This window comes from Microcebus murinus, chromosome 9 (assembly GCF_040939455.1).
Source record: "Microcebus murinus isolate Inina chromosome 9, M.murinus_Inina_mat1.0, whole genome shotgun sequence".
NCBI classification, from domain to species: Eukaryota; Metazoa; Chordata; class Mammalia; order Primates; family Cheirogaleidae; genus Microcebus; species Microcebus murinus.
The window spans coordinates 61,531,097-61,548,395 of NC_134112.1; the positions used below are offsets into that span (position 1 = coordinate 61,531,097).

The 17,299-nt window shown below is 34.9% G+C and overlaps 1 protein-coding gene across 8 annotated transcripts in view; it reads left to right on the forward strand.

The window, feature by feature from the left end:
* KMT2E (lysine methyltransferase 2E (inactive)) overlaps nucleotides 1–17,299 on the forward strand; it is a 109,301-nt gene that overhangs the window by 71,678 nt on the left and 20,324 nt on the right. For all 8 annotated transcript variants that reach the window (XM_076006508.1, XM_012746734.2, XM_012746745.2 and 5 more), the window contains 3 exons: nucleotides 1,205–1,314; nucleotides 8,357–8,621; nucleotides 9,763–9,861. In XM_076006508.1, the coding sequence (XP_075862623.1) occupies nucleotides 1,205–1,314; nucleotides 8,357–8,621; nucleotides 9,763–9,861 (474 nt within the window). The remainder of the gene's footprint in view (nucleotides 1–1,204; nucleotides 1,315–8,356; nucleotides 8,622–9,762; nucleotides 9,862–17,299) is intronic.

The window sequence follows — 17,299 nt, forward strand, 5'->3', positions numbered from 1 at the left end:
AGCTTCACTTGCCTCCTGCTCTGCACCTGGGTTCCTAAGTTTCATGGAAGACAATTTTTCCACAAAGTTTGGGAAGGGGGAGGGTGTTGGAGCTCAGGTGATGATGTGAGCAATGGGGAGCGACTGCAGGCTAGTTCCTGGCAGGCCACAGACTGGTAGCAGTCCGTGGCCCAGGGGTTGGAACCGCAGAGTTAGATGACAAAGCTAAAATCTAATGGAAATTTTATGTGTGCTTTTGAAAAATTTTTATAAAATTATATTTTAGTGTGGAATGTAAAGTAATGTTGGTTTTGCTTTTTACTTGCCACCATAAACATTTTTAATTTTTTTTTTTTGAGACAGAGTCTCACTTTGTTGCCCAGGCTAGAGTGAGTGACGTGGCGTCAGCCTGGCTCACAGCAACCTCAAACTCCTGGGCTCAGCCATCCTACTGCCTCAGCCTCCCGAGTAGCTGGGACTACAGGCATGTGCCACCATGCCCGGCTAATTTTTTGTATATATATTTTTAGTTGGTCAATTAATTTCTTTCTATTTTTGGTAGAGACGGGGTCTCGCTCTGGCTGGTTTCGAACTCCTGACCTTGAGCAACCCGCCCGCCTTGGCCTCCCAAAGTGCTAGGATTACAGGCGTGAGCCACCGCGCCCGGCAACATTTTTAATTTTATAATTAGATAATATTGCAGCTAAGAGTATAGGTTTAGAACCAGATTTAAGAGATTCATGCCTTCTCTGTGACTTAATAGCTTTGTAACCTTATCTGTGCCTCAGTTTTATCTCTGAAAAGGTGGTATGAGGACTAAAGGAATTAATACATATAAACTATCTAGAACATTGTCTGTCATAAAAAAGTACAGTGTTGGCTGTACCATTACTGCATTCATTAAACTAAGATGCCGTCACTTGTAAGACTACCAGTTTTAGAGATGTTAAAGGCAAAAAATTAGAATTGATGAAATAAAGTATTTTATTTTTTTGGATGGGACACAACAAGCTGTACGGTTGGGGGATTTGGCAGTGGGCAGCAACACACCTTTGAGAAATCTTCCCAGTTGATAACAACTGATTTATAGTGATAAGTCTTATGATTAATGGTGTATTTTCCAATTTGTGAAGTACATTGACTAGTTTTCAAAATTGTAGAATAAGATCTTTATAAAGGTAGGAAGTAATTTATAGAAATGTAAAATTATTCTTTTAACTTACAGGTGAGGCATGAAATCGAAGATGGAACCATACATCTGTACATTTATTCTATACAAAGTATTCCCAAAGGAACTGAAATTACTATTGCCTTTGATTTTGACTATGGGAATTGGTAAGTTCAAGTCTGTAAATATGTCATCTTTTGCTTCAAAATAGTTCCTTAATGACCTTATAATAATTAGGTATTATCATTACTTTTATATTTTTTTATTTTTATCATGAGGCAGTTAAAACTACTTTAAAATAAGCATTTTGGTATCAGCCTCCTTTATATCATTGCTGCTTATTTTCTGAATTTTCCCTAATTATTATTATTATAATGTAAATGTTCACAATTATAGTTAGTAATTTTTTTTTTTTTTTTTTTGAGACAGAGTCTTGCTTTGTTGCCCAGGCTAGAGTGAGTGCTGTGTCGTCAGCTTAGCTTACAGCAACCTCAAACTTTTGGGCTCAAGCGATCCTACTGCCTCAGCCTCCCGAGTAGCTGGGACTACAGGCATGTGCCACCATGCCCGGCTAATTTTTTGTATGTATTTTTGGTTGGCCAATTAATTTCTTTCTATTTATAGTAGAGACTGGGTCTGGCTCTTGCTCAGGCTGGTTTCGAACTCCTGACCTTGAGCAGTCCTCCCACTTCGGCCTCCCAGAGTGCTAGGATTACAGGCGTGAGCCACCATGCCTGGCCAATAGTTAGTAGTCTTAACTCATCCATACAACACTGACCTTGTTTATGTAAGAATTTTTACTTTTTCCTTATATTTTTAGGTGATACAATTTTAGTCGTTTATGGTTAATCAGTATGAGTGATTTCTATCTTTTGCCCCTTAAAACAAGAGATTGTCAAATTTTCTTTACAGTATAAATTGAAAGGGTTTGTTGGAGATCTTGCAAAGAAGCTCTGAGAACTATTGTTCCGAAATACTAGAAAAACCAAATGTTAATTCTGAGTATGCTAAGACCTTGAACAACACAGAGGTTAGGGGTGCCAACCCCTTGTGCAGTCAGAAATCCATGTATAACTTTTGGCTCCCCAAAAGCTTAACTAATAGCCTGTTGTTGACTGGAAGCCCTATTAATAACATAAACAGTCAATTAATACATATTTTGTGTGTTATATGTATTATTTACTGTTTTCTTACAATAACATAAGGTAGAGAAAAGAAAATGTTATTAAGAAAACCACAAAGAGGGCTGAGTATGGTGGCTCACACCTGTAATCCTAGGACTTTGGAAGGCGGAGGCAGAAGGATTCCTTGAGGCCAGGAGTTTTGAGACCAGCATGAGCAACATAGTGAGATCTCATCTCTACAAAAAAAATGAAATTAGCCAGGCATGGTGGCATGTGCCTGTAGTCCCAGCTCCTGGGGAGACTGAGTCAAGAGGATCGCTTGAGTCCAGAAGTTTGAGGTTGCTGTGAGCTAGCTTGATGTCATAGCACTCTAGCCCGGGCAACAGAGCAAGACTGTGTCTCAAAAAAAAGAAAGAAAGAAAACCATAAAGAAGAGAAAGTATATTTACTATTGGTTAACTGGAAGTGGATCATTAAAAGAGTCTTCATCCTGGTCTTCACGTTGAGTAGGCTAAGGAGAAAGAGAAGGTGTTGGTCTTGCTATCTTGGTGGCGGGGAGGGGAGAGGGCAGAGGCAGAAGAGATGAAGGAGAGGTAGAAGGGGAGGCAGGAGAAGCAGGCACACTTGCTGTACCTTTATGGAAACACATAATTTCTGTTTGGCTTTTTTGCTTTTTCATTTCTCTGAAAATGTTTTTATATAGTATTAATCCTTTTTGCACTGTTTGCTTTTAGTTTCAGTGTCCATGTCACAGAAGGGTCCGTGTCATAAAAGAAAGCAAAAGCAGTCTTGAATAACTGGAACCCTTCTGCCAGATTGTCTAATGGCAATTTGTTTTCTGGCACTGCTTTTTCTACATCTTCTTCCTCATCATCTAGCACTGGTTCAGAAACACTAATTTCCATCAAGTCATCTTCTGTTAATTCTTCTAGTGTGGTGTCTATTAGGTCTTAAATTTCTCCAAGATCTGCATTTTAAAACCCTTCAACCCCCACCTATCCACAATCTCTTTCATGATTTCCTTAATTGGCTCTTTTGTAAATCCTGTGAAGTCATGCACAACATGTGGACATGGTTTTCTCCAGCACAAATTTAGTGTTTCAGTCTTGATTGCTTTCATGGCTTTTTCTGTAACAGTGATGGCATTTTCAATGGTGTAATCCTTCCAGACTTTCATGATCTTCTTTTGGAGTTCTCTTCCATAACATTGACAGTCCTTTCAATAACGTACCGTGTGTAATGAGCCTCAAAGGTCCTCATTGGCCAGGCGCAGTGGCTCACACCTGTAATCCTAGCACTCTGGGAGGCCGAGGCAGGAGGATTGCTCAAGGTCAGGAGTTCGAAACCTGCCTGAGGAAGAGCCAGACCCCGTCTCTATTATAAATAGAAAGAAATTAATTGGACAACTAATATATATAGAAAAAATTAGCCGGGCATGGTGGCACATGCCTATAGTCCCAGCTACTCGGGAGGCTGAGACAGCAGGATTGCTTGAGCCCAGGAGTTTGAGGTTGCTATGAGCTAGGCTGACGCCACAGCACTCACTCTAGCCTGGGCAACAAAGCGAGACTCTGTCTCAAAAAAAAAAAGGTCCTCAAAACCCCCAATCTAGAGGCTGAATTAGAGATGTTGTGTTTGGGGGCAAGTAGGTCACTTCAGTGCCTTTGGTGTTGAATTCACGGGGTTCTGGGTGGCCAGGGGTATTGTCCAATATCAAAAGAATTTTAAAAGGCAATCCCTTATTGGGAAGTACCCTTATTGGGTAATTTCAGTGACAAAGCATCAATGGAACCAATCCAGAAAAACAATTTTTGTTGTCCAGGCCTTTTTGTTTACAACCAAAGAACTGGCTGCTGATGTTTATCTTTTCCCTTCAAAGTTCAACAGTTAGCAGCTTTATAGATGAGGGCAGTCCTAATCATAAACCCAACTGCATTTGCACAAAACAGAGTTAGCCTATCCCTTCCTGTCTTAAATTCTGGTGCTTGTTTCTCTTCCTTACTAATAAATGTCCTTTGTGGCTTTTTTTTTTTTTTTTTTGCAAAATAGAGCAGTTTCATTTGCTTTAAACACCTGTTCAGGCAGATACCCTTTCTCCTTAATGATTTTCTTAATGATGTCTGGGAACGCATTTGCTGCCTCTTGGTCAGTGGAAGCTGTTTCTCCTGTTGATATTTTTTAAGCCAAACCCTTTCTAAAATTATCAAACCATCCTTTGCTGGCATTAAATTTCCCACTTTTAGATCCTTTACCTTCCTTTTGCTTGTCATTTAATGACTTCACTTTTTCTCAAATCATACTAGAGTATATAGGTATACCTTTCTTACATAGCAATCCCATACCCACTGAAAAGCTGAATTTTCAATACAAGATGAACAGGTATTTTATAAAATGTAAGGTTTTTCACACCTGCTGGCGTAGCTGCAGTGAGAGCTCCACAGATTTCCTTTTCTTTTTTTTATGTGGCACATAATGCTGGATTCATTTATCTTGAGATGACAAGCAGCCACAGGTGCACCTCAATCTGTGCTAGCTATCAAGCAATTCAAGTTTTTCTTATAGTGTTATGACTTTTCTCTGCTTCTTGGGAGCATTTCCAGCATAACTAGTGGCACTTCTTATGGGTCCCATGGTATTACTCAAAGTTTACTATATTGTACTAAACACGATGTAAAATGTGTGAGAACCATGAGAGATCACTTTTTACTGTGATATGCAATTTACTGGAGAGATGAACTGGTCACAGGGAGATGATTAGTGCCACGTGGCGTTTTAAGCAGAATGCTACAATAACAGGAGGTGGCTAAAAAATTATTACAGTAATGTATTATGTACTGTAGTTAATTGTATGCAGTTATAATTTAATACTGCATCCTTATGTTTATTTACATTTCTCTTGACTGTGAATGGCACCATGTATGGTCTGTTTGTATAAATTTTGATAAATTTTAACTTTTTATAATATATTTATATAAATTTTATGGTAGTAAATGATGAAATAGACTAGTATCTAAATACATTTTATGCATTCATGACATACTTTTCTTAATTTTTTTCAATATTTCTAGGCTGTGTGGTACATTTGAGTTTTTTCAAATTGTTGAAAATTTCCAAAAAATTTTCTAATATTTTATTGAAAAAAATCCACATAAAAGTGGACCTGTGTAGGTTAAACTTTGTTGTTCAAGGGTCAATTATATTTTGTTTAAATTTTTAGAAATTGAATGTAAAGATATAAATAATACAGATACCATGTACTCACTTCCCAAATTAGAAATAAAACATTTCATTGAAGTCCCTTATGTTTAGCAGCCAGATTGCATCTCTCCTTTTATCTTTAATGTGTTGTTTCTCTAACATCCTATTTTGTTTGTATATGTTGACAAATATCTAGAATTTTATATTGTTTTAAACTTTATATAAATTATAACCTGTTGCATTCCTATGCATTCATCTTTTCTTATTTATTACATGAGATTAAGCTACATTGTTATGTGTATAGTTCTAGTTCATTTATTTTCATTGCTGGCATTTATCTATTTCACTACTGATGAATCTTTACATTTAAAAAAAATGTTCCTATGGCTTTTTGAACATGTGTACATGTGTACATGTTCTCTCCATGATTGGAATGTAGGAGTGGAATTGCTAGATTGTACAATGTGCACAGCGTCAGTTTTTACTAGATGTGGGTGACTTACTCTCCAAAGAGGCTTGTACCAGTTTACATTCCCAAGCGATCATTCCTTGTTATACATCTTTACTGTAAAACTTTAAAAACTGATGCTAGTCCATGTGGAACGGTGTATGTTTTATATTTTTATTTACCATTTTCCTAGATTATTTATGGGCCCAATGATCTTTTTATATATTGTCATTTGGATTTCTACTCTTGTGAATTGCCTAATCCTATTATCCTTCCATTTTTCTGCTGGGTAGTCTTTTTCTTGGGTCTTTTTTTTCTTTTAAGTTCTTTAATATTTTCTAGCCTTTGGGGTTATAGCAATTTCAATTCATTTTCTCCTATTTTGTATTTTGAATCTTCGGTATCTTTTTTAAATGTAGTGTTTTAAATGTCCATTATGTTTCTCTCAGTGAAATCCTTCTTCCTTCAGTATTCATCTCTGATTACTGAAATCAGATTTATCATAACTTTTCCTTTTTTAGCCCTTTCTTCCCAAGATGATAGAAACTTTATCATAATGTATTTTTGCTCATTGCTTTGAAAGATCATAGAGGTTAAGAATTTTAAGTTTTTTATAATTTGTCTGGTTTCAAATGCTAGCTTGATCACTTACTATGTAACTCTAGACCAATTTCTTCGTCTCTTTATGCCACGTTACCTCAAATACAGGAGTGATAATACCTAAAGTGCTTAATAAATATAAGCCATTGCCATCATTTTTATTTGTAGTTCTTTTGTCCTAAAATCAAATAGGACATCTAGAAAGTTTCCAGCTAGTGTCTATTAATACTTAATTTGGAAGGTGGAACCATAAATGTTTGAGTTCTCTCTCTCTTATTGACAGAATTAGGCAGTTGGACTTCTATCTTTCTTAATGTTAAAAGTGAATGATAGGCGGGGTGTGGTGGCTCACCTTTAATCCTAGCACTTAGAGGCTGAGGCGGGTGGATCACACAGGAGTTTGAGACCCGCCTGAGCAAGAGAAAAATCCCGTCTCTACTAAAAATAGAAAGAAATTAATTGGCCAACTAAAAATATATAGAAAAAATTAGCCGGGCATGATGGCGCATGCCTGTAGTCCCAGCTGCTCTGGAGGCTGAGGCAGAAGAATTGCTTGAGCCCAGGAGTTTGAGGTTGCTGTGAGCTAGGCTGATGCCACGGCACTCTAGCCTGGGCAACAAAGTAAGACTCAGTCTCAAAATACAAAAAAAAAGTGAGTTGGGAGTATTAGAAACTTTAAAAGTTAATTGTTCTTGATCTTTAACTCAGGTTTGGGCATTTAGCCTGCATCCTAGAGATAGTATTAAATCTTAGCAGTGGTAGTAGAGATAAAGAGGGCAGAGAGTTGAAAAATACTAAAACAAAAAGTCTATGGGCTTTAGAGTTGTTCAGGCCTGTATCTAAACACCATCCCTACCACTTATTAACTGTGTGACTTTGGAGAAGAAAAAGACTCTTCTTGAGCTTTAATTTCATCTGTAAGATGGGAGTAATAATTATTACTCTGAAAAAGGGAGTGCAATTATTTTTCAAGCTTCCACCTGAAAAGGGGGAATACTTAAGTGGAGCAAAAACAAACATTAAATTTTTTCAAAGTTGCTTTTTACAGAAACCTGATTATTGAAATACTTCCTTGTATGAGACAAACTAGTTAAGATTTGGTATTTGTTATACCTAGTATTTTTTATTTAGGCCTAATTTCAGGTCAGTATTTTATAATACTCTGGGACTGTTGAAGTAATTATGGTTTTTGCTGTAATGTTATTTTGTATAAATCCACAGTATCATTTTACTTTAAAAGACTCAAAAGTTTTAATTTACTGATTTTTTCTTCTTTGTGTGACATAGGTTGAATATCCCTAATCTGAAATCCACATGCTTCAAAATTATAAACTTTTTGAGTACAGACATGATGCCACAAGTAGAAAATTCATGTCACAGGTCACAGTAGAAACTTTGTTTCATGCACAAAATTATTAAAAAATAATATAAAAATTACTTTCAGGCTATGTGTATAAGGTGTATATGAAACGTATATGAATTTTGTGTTTAGACTTTGGTTCCATACCCAAATATCTCATTTGTGTATACAAATATACTCAAATCCAAAAAAATCGAAACATTTCTGATCCCATGCATTTCAGATAAGAGATACTCAACCTGTACTTACATTTGAAGGCCCAATATCTGGTCAGAAATAAACATCTAATTATTACATTGTTTTTGTGAGAAAATAAAATTTTTTATGATAGTTACCAGGAATGCAAATTAGTGAAAAGTATGTATTGTTTGCAGTTAATAATTGTATATAATTCTGTGGAGTTGTAGGTTTAAATGGATTAGAAATTTTCCAGTTTTGTTTTATATCTTGAATAAATATTCAACTGGTTTTCTTTTCAGTAAGTACAAGGTGGATTGTGCATGCCTCAAAGAAAATCCAGAATGCCCTGTTCTTAAACGTAGTTCTGAATCCACGGAAAACATAAATAGTGGTTATGAAACCAGAAGGAAAAAAGGAAAAAAAGACAAAGATATTTCAAAAGAAAAAGATACACAAAATCAGAATATTACTTTGGATTGTGAAGGAACAACCAACAAAATAAAAAGCCCAGAAACTAAACAGAGAAAGCTTTCTCCATTGAGACTATCAGTATCAAATAATCAGGTACCGATCTCTACTGACTCATGATGAAATTAAATAAACAAAGGAAAATAATTTCATATTTTAACCTCTTTTTGTTTTATTTGTAGTTGTTTAAAATATCTTAAGTCCAATCTGTTATTTAATGACATATTTATAGGTGTAAAATGTAGATTCTGCTAGAATTTGTATAATATTTGTTGAATTATTAAGAAACAACTCAGCCAACAAATCCTTGCGGAATTGAAGACAAGATTTTCCTAAGACTAGGTAATTAAAAAAAAAAATCTTCCAAGTGGCATTTCCTGATGTTCATAATAAATGTTCTTATTTAAAGTCTTAAGCCATATAATTTCCTTTCCTTAAATATCTGGACACAAGGCAGGTGTGGTGGCACATGCCTGTCATCCCAGCTACTCAGGAGGCTGAGGCAGGAGGATTGCTTGAGCTCAGGAATTTGAAGCTGCATTGAGCTACGATGATGCCACTGCACTCAAGCCTGCGTGACAGAGTGAGACACCCTGTCTTTAAAAAATAAAAGTAAAACAATTTTTAAAAATCTAAACACAGGTAATCTTATTTCTACAAGGCTGTCACAATCAATAATAGCAAATAAGATTTTTGAGAGAAAACTCACTACAAACACATAAGGTAATATTGGTGGTAGAGTTTGGCCTATACTGCTCTACTAAGGAATATATGTCCTCTAAACAAAATGAAGTCAGAAGGGACCTTTGAATGTGAAAATAAGGCTTTGCTCATCTTCAGGGCCCTATCTTCTAGGAAGAATTTCCCTTAAGTTTTCAATTAAATAAAATTTTATTGAGCACTTGGTATTTCCAGGTGTTGTGAAATAATTATATGTTTATGTTTTAAGAAGAATATAAACGTAAGTCCATGCTGCATGTACCGTATTTGACCCTATAGGCTCTTTACTGATGACAACTTTATTAATGAGAACTTGCAAATGCAAAATTATTCAACTGTATGATTTTGAAAAATTTTTTGAATTAGGAAGCCAGTTTTCTATTTCTTAAATGAATTTAAGTAGATTGTAATTTTTATGTGTTGAATTGGTTGTGGTTGAAAGATTTTTAAATAGTTTGATGTCCCTAATTTAAGGATGTGTAGTAGTAGTTTCTATAACATCACTTCCATCTTTCAGGAACCAGATTTTATTGATGATATAGAAGAAAAAACTCCTATTAGTAATGAAGTAGAAATGGAATCAGAAGAGCAGATTGCAGAAAGGAAAAGGAAGATGGTAAGTTGGGAAGCCAGTAGGGGCTTTATGCTGTCACTTGGGCTTAGTGACAGTTGCTCTTCCCATAGAAATATAGTTGCTGCCTTTATGTGGGCTTTACCTCTGTTCTTTGTTTGAAGTTAGTAAATTTGGGGCCCATGATATGCCATGTAGCATTTTTGTTTGGCTTTTTCATTACCATTTAAATAAATTCCACTAATCTTTTGTATTTTTATTGGGTATTCATTAGAGATTTAAGAATGTATGACATTTAAGAAATATTTTATGAACATTTTTGAAGCTGAGAACTAATAAATTTTAATACCACAATTACTGTTCAAAATGTCTTTCATTAGCTAAATGTATCTTTTTTCTTCATGAGTTGATATAGAACAAAAATGGAACTTTAAACCTTAAAATAGCACCAAATACATGGGCTTATGCAAAAAAAAAAAAACAAAAAAACCTGTTTGGAAGCTCCTATATCTATATTTTCATACTGCTGTCATACAGTAAGGGATTTCATTAAAATAAGTTTAGGATTTATATTCCTTGTACTACTTATTTGAAGATGTGTTAGTATAAAAACTAAGACAAGATATTTTCTCACAAATTGATAGTAATTTAGCATTTGATGAAATGTTTAGGCCAGTTAAAGTATCACAGTGTATTTTGAGTGCCCTAAGATTTGAAAGTGACTATACAAACCAGTTGATAATGTTATTATAGGTTCTCCCATCCCCCTTTTCTTTATATGCTCCTTTGTTTTCTGTTTTTGGGGTTTTCACGCTGTATTCCATAGAATCTCAAGTGTCACATATTTAGGGGTAAGATCTAATTTTTAAGTTAAGTTTAGGTCATCTTAAGCCTACTTAACATGAGTCCATTTTATCACCTTGATGGTTATCTTTCTAATGTTGATGTTCAAAGTTGTGAAAGCAATGTAGAATTCTTTCGTAGCCTTAGGATTTCAGAAACACTGGTCTGTTGAGACAGGGTGGTGTTAGAAGAAAAGCAAATACAGGAGAAAATATTGGAGGAGGTTGGTTATAAAGGAGTTCCTGTACCTCAAAGAATTATCTTGAACCTATTTCAAGATTCAGGCATATCTAAATTACTTGTACCTACTGAAATTACCTATGGTCCTTCTTGACTATTGATTTTTAGTATTGTTCTGTTCAATCCTCAATTGCCCCAGCCCTTTATTTGTACTAAACCTAAAGGAACTTTTGGAAAACCAATTTAGAGTCATCACTGGTTTCTTAATGGGGCATGTGTCTGGTGGGAGAAACCTCTTTTACAACTGGCTTTACGAGATATAGCAGCCACTCTGAAAAAGAAACACTGGAAGTTTGTTCTATTCCCATATGATAATTTTATTCAGATACACTGTTTTTATGATGGTGGGGCTACTTTTAAAATGTATCCTTCTATCAATGCAGAGAAAGTGGAACTTAGAACATCCTCATTTCCAGATTATAAAACATCAGATAACTGTTGATGTTATACCTAGTAGAACTTAGAAAAAATATATGTATATTGGCTTACTTGGAATCCATTTTTGGTACCAATATTGCTTATTGCTATAGTCAAATAGAATAGTTCCAAGTTTTTATATCCATTTTAGCATATTCTAATATCTGCAACTAAGGTGACTATGAAGCTGGGTATTTTTCATGGGAATAAAATGTGGAAAACTTGAAAAGTATGAATGTTTATAATTTGGTATTTTGAAAAGATGTGAAATAAAAATTTAAAAATACTTGGTTCTTTGACCTGTAGCCCTCAAAGTCATTGCAATCTTATTATTTCTACCAGTACATTTGGTTTAATGTTTAAATTATAGACTTTTTGGATGTAATCAAATAAGCAAAATTCAGATACGCGCATCATAATTCCTGAACAAGTATTGTATGGTTCCTGCTTACCCCAAAGCATTCCATACTGTATTTGGTTTTGAAAAATTTAAATCTGTTGGTTAGATTAACATCAGTAGTCAGAAAGGTAAGGTCAAATCAAAAAGTACCAACTTAAAAAAGGGACAACTAAATCTTGACAAAGATAGTAGCCATACTACTCCTGAGAAACTTATGACAACTGATTTAAATGTTCTCCTCTGACAAGGTAAGATTTCCAAACTGTTATGGGTATAATAGGAGAAACAGGTTGAGTATCCCTCATCTACAATGCTTGGGACCAGAAGTGTTTCAGCATTTGGATCTTGGAATATTTGCATTATACTTAACACTTCAGCATCCCAAACCCAAAAATCAGAAATACTTCAATGAGCATTTCCTTTGAGCATCAGGTAGGCAATCACAAAATTTCAGATTTTAGATTTCTGATTTTGGATTTGAGATACTCAACTTATAAAAGCTATTGTGCATATTTACCAGATTGGGATAAGAGGAGTCAATAATGTCCTCCTCCCAGATAAATTCCATGTAATCTCCAAATTCAGATATACAGTAGTCCCCCTTTATCTGCAGGTTTGCTTTCTGAGTTACCCAGAAAGCAGTTACCCACTGTGGTTCAAAAATATTAAGATATTTTGAGAGAGAGACTACATTCATGTAACTTTTGTTAGTGTATTGTTTTATTAGTTGTTAATCTCTTACTATGCTTAATTTATAAATTAAACTTTATAAGTATGTATGTATAGAAAAAACATATCTAGGGTTCAGTACAACCTGTGGTTTCAGGCATCCATTGGAAGTCTTGGAACATATCCCCTGTGGATATGGGGGAACTCCTCTACTTTAGCCTATCCTTTTGTAGTATAGCTTGAACCATATGAAATGGACAGTTTTTATCTATGTAAATGACAGTTTCATATGACACCTAATATTTAACATCTTGCCCAGTTTCCAACAGTTGCACCAGGGGATTTATGTATTTTGGTTGTTGGTTACATTCTTTTTGCTGAGAATAGAAAATGAGAAAATGTCTCTGCCTTCACAGGTATTTACAAGAATAATTACAATTCAGCAATAACTGGTAAAGGAGATACAAATATAGTAGATAACTTATAGCTGGAGAGGCATCAAATACCATTTCATGAACTGTAGGTAATATGTGCTTATATTTATGATGGACTTTTCAGTAGGGTTTAACCAAATGCATATTAGCTTGTGGCTAAGTCATATGGAATTCATTTCTCCAGGGGAAATAACCTGGTGAGAATTATAAATACAATAAATTCTATTTGGCTGGGATAATACGCTGTTTGAGGGAAAGAGAGGGAGAGAAGGTTGTTTAGAGATCACATAAAATACTCAGTGATGAAAATTTCATGAAAGAATATTTACTCAAATAATTTTGTAGCTAAGATGGAAAAGACTTTTCGTTCTTAGTTCCATTTTCCCCCACCCCTTTTGGCCTTTTCTTTCATTACTATTTTTTTTTTCATCCATTACATTTTGTCTTTTTTTCTTAAGAGGTTATTACCTGTTTACAAAAGAAAACTTGTGGCTAAGTTATATGGCACTGGATGGATGGTTATTGTACATTTCTTCTTTACTAAGAGATAATTCTTTGGCAGTGAGTTAGAATTGATTTGGAATAATCTTACCAGGAGCCCACTTAAGCTATGGAACTAGAAATACAGTAGTCTGTTTACTCACCTGATTCTAAAACCAGGGCACTACTGAGTGGACTCCTTCCAGTACATGTTAGTTGAGGTTGAGTTAGGTGGCTATACTCTTGTCGGATACATAAAGGATGTGGAAGGGGATCTGATACTGTGTTAAGTCTACTTTTAGTTTAACAAGTAATCATTTTAAAAATAGCAAACTTTTGAAATGTCAATTAAAAATGAAAACAAAGGCTTGTTCTCCTGTTCCATTTACAGTGGCATGAAAAGAACCTCCTTTATAATTTAATACTTCCAAAATAATTTTTCATACCCTTCATAATGTACCTGGTAATATCTGATGGCTCATTCTAATCAAATTGCTTAAAACGTAGAACATGGGTGGTTCAGGGTGGTCTTTATATTTAAAAGGACAGAAATTTGAGAAACAATGAAAGGATATGATAAGGATAGTCACCTAGGTATGAGATTCCTTGACTTGTCAAGCAACTAGGATTACTTGTATAGAATTACTAGTCTAGAATTACTTGTATATCATTAGAACATAACCCCACGAAAGTGACAGTTTCTAGTTTTATTTATTGTCATAGCCCTGGCTCCTAGGGAAAAAATGCTTGGTTTTTATACAAGTAGGCACTCAGTAAATGGGCCAACTGAATGTTTTATGACACCCATTTGAGAAAAGATATATAGATAGACAGACAGACAGACAGACAGATAGATAGATAGATAGATAGATAGATAGATAGATAGATAGATAGATAGATAGATAGATATTTATACATATCCATGAATGTGAACCAAAGGAAACTTCCTACACTTCAGGTAGGCCTGGAGGCTTTGCCCAGGATTGTGCAGGATTCCCCACAATTTTCTCAGTTCTCATCCTTCACATCAAAAAAAGTATTCCACAGAAGTCTAATTTGAGATGTTCTATGAAAAGAGGGAGCTCTGTGACCAGTTGAATTTAGTAAACACTATACCATATCCCACACTTTACATATGGTGTGTTTAAAAGCTCTTGAGAAATTGCTTTTCAGCATTTCCTAAACTTGTACACCCTGGTAACTTATTTTTATTGGGATGGGTGACACCTTTGACATCCCATAGATTTTTATTCAATGGAACAAACACTCCAGGAAAACAGTACTATACAGAATCTGTGCTGTTACTAATGCCTCTAGGGAGTGATTTGATTTAGAAAATCACTTTAGAAGATGTAAAGTTTTAATAATACTAAAATATAATTGAGCATGGTAAATTTGTTGCCTGAAAAGTCATCTGATGACAGGAATGTGTGATATATATCATCAACTCACTGATCTCTCCTTATAGCATGATTAAGTTGATGCTGATTCAGAATTTTCTTTTTGTAAGGTCCTGTTTTCTCATTGTAGAGATTAGGAATTATAATTAATGACACTGTAGTATTAAATAATAAAAGGGAACTTGTTTATTTTTATAGGTATTCTGTTCAAACAAAATGAGTTTATGCAGATTTAGCTGCCTTGTAATAAATTCAGGATTTTCAAAATCCTTGTTTTAATGCTTCCAGTTACATGTCTTGAATTAATATAGCGGTACATGCTTTGTATTATGTATACACAATTCTTATCCATTTAACAAAAATGTGAGTGCTTACCATATACTAAGAACCATTTGAAGTATTAGGTGAACAAACAAGGCTAGATCACTGCTTTGGAGATTTCATAGAGAATGGGGTACAGGTAATAAAAATGAATATCAAAATAGTAAACAGTACTATGAGGATAAATTAAGTCATATGAGAGAGGAAATGGAGATACAACATAAGCCATACATACTACTTTGGAATGATTTTTATTGGTAACCAATTATCTTATCCATCTTTCAAGATTCATAAATTAATCTGTATTTGCTATTTATTTAGATAAGGGAAGTTTTTTTGAGTAAGGTATCTTTTAGTTTCTCTATTTCAAGACCATAGAGTTAGGGTAATTTGGCAGGTGGGTTCTAGCTTTCCCTTTCCTTTAAAAGGCAGTTTTGTGTTGTTTTTAAGAAAAGCTACTTCCCAGCTGGTAGCAAGGTAGAAAAAATAAATAAATCCCTTGATGCTTTTGGTTTTTTTCCTCTACTATTAGCAAATTTCCCTCTAAAGCTATATGGCATCCATAGGCTCATAGGTTTGTTTTTACTGTTTCAAATGACCAGATACATTTTCTAAACTAAGTTATCAGTTTACTCAGTGAAGTTTATTTTTTCAGTTGCAATATTGTATAACACTTTATTAATTCTTGTTCTTTATAATGTAACCCTTGAACCTTATGGACCTTAGGCTTTCCCGTTTGTTGAATAGGAAACTTGGACAAAATCTCTATAGTCTTTTCCAACTACAGTTAATTATATAATTTCAAGTTAAATTTTTACTCTGGTGTTTTTATAACTTTGAAGCACATAGCTGGAGTAAAAATTCTCAAAATACCCACCCTTCAAGTGACAGGGATATTATTAAGCAGATGTTTTCTTCTGCTTATTGGAAATTACAATACTCTAGTCTTGTAAAACCATAAACTAAGATATTTCATAAAAACATAGATCTCATGGGAGATCCTACATTTTAGTACCCAACACTCCAGCATTGTCAGAAACTATGCAGTATTCCTAAGAGGCAATCCTATCTAATTATAATTCTGTATCAAGATCTATCAATTGCATAACTGAGAGGTAATAAAATGGCTTTGAGATCAAGACAATGATGGCTTGGAATGAGTCGTGGTTATAGAAAATACATGGCACAGTATAAACTACATGTGACAAGTATAAACTATATCAAGCACAGGTGTTAGGGGTTATGGAAAATCTAGGGTTAATTAGGACTCTTAATTTCTCTAATCTCTACACAGCTGTGACTACCTCAAGCTAGATATATAACTTTTCAGTTAGATCTATAAAATAGGTGCAAATTTTTGGTCATTAAATAGATATCACATACCTGGTTATGTGCCATAGAATATGTTGCATTAGATGCAACAGCACATAATAAAGCTGAATGACATATGAACTTTCAGGAATTTAAAAAGTAGATCAGTGAACTATGATTTTTATCAATGTAGAAAATCAGGCATGTTTATATTCCCAAACATTTGTGTGTTTGTTCTTACTCATTTGTAGTAATGCAGGAAGATTTATGCTTTGTTTTATGTAGTGCCAGTAGTTGTTAATTGAAAAGAAGAGTAAATTAGGAAGCCAGGAAACTTGCATAGTAATTATGGTCTGCTTTGAGTGAGTCATACAATACTTTTGGGCTTTTATTTCTTCAGAAGTATAGGACTTTTTTTTTTTTTTTTAAGATAGAGTCTCACTCTTTACCTGGGCTAGAGTGCCATGGCGTCAGCCTAGCTCACAGCAACCTCCAACTCCTGGGCTCAAGCAATCCTTCTGCTTCAGCCTCCCAAGTAACTGGGACTACAGGCACACGCCACCACACCCGGCTAATTTTTTCTATACATTTTTAGTTGGCCAATTAATTTCTATATTTAGTAGAGATGGGGTCTCTTGCTCAGGCTGGTTTCGAACTCCTGACCTTGAGCAATCCTCCTGACTTGGCTTCCCAGAGTGCTAGGATTACAGGCGTGAGACACCATGCCCGGCTAGGACTACTTTTTAAAAAAATTCTTTGGGAAGTGGTCTTGCTCAACTGTCACCCAGGCTGGAGTACAATAGCACCATTGTAGCTCGCTGCAGCATTGAACTACTGGGCTCAAGTGATCCTCCTGCCTCAGCCTTCTAAAGTGCTGGCATTATAGGCATGAGTCACCACACCTGATCAAGGACTATATTATTTTTTAAGATCCTGACCAGCTCTAAAAGATTATGAATCATTTCTAA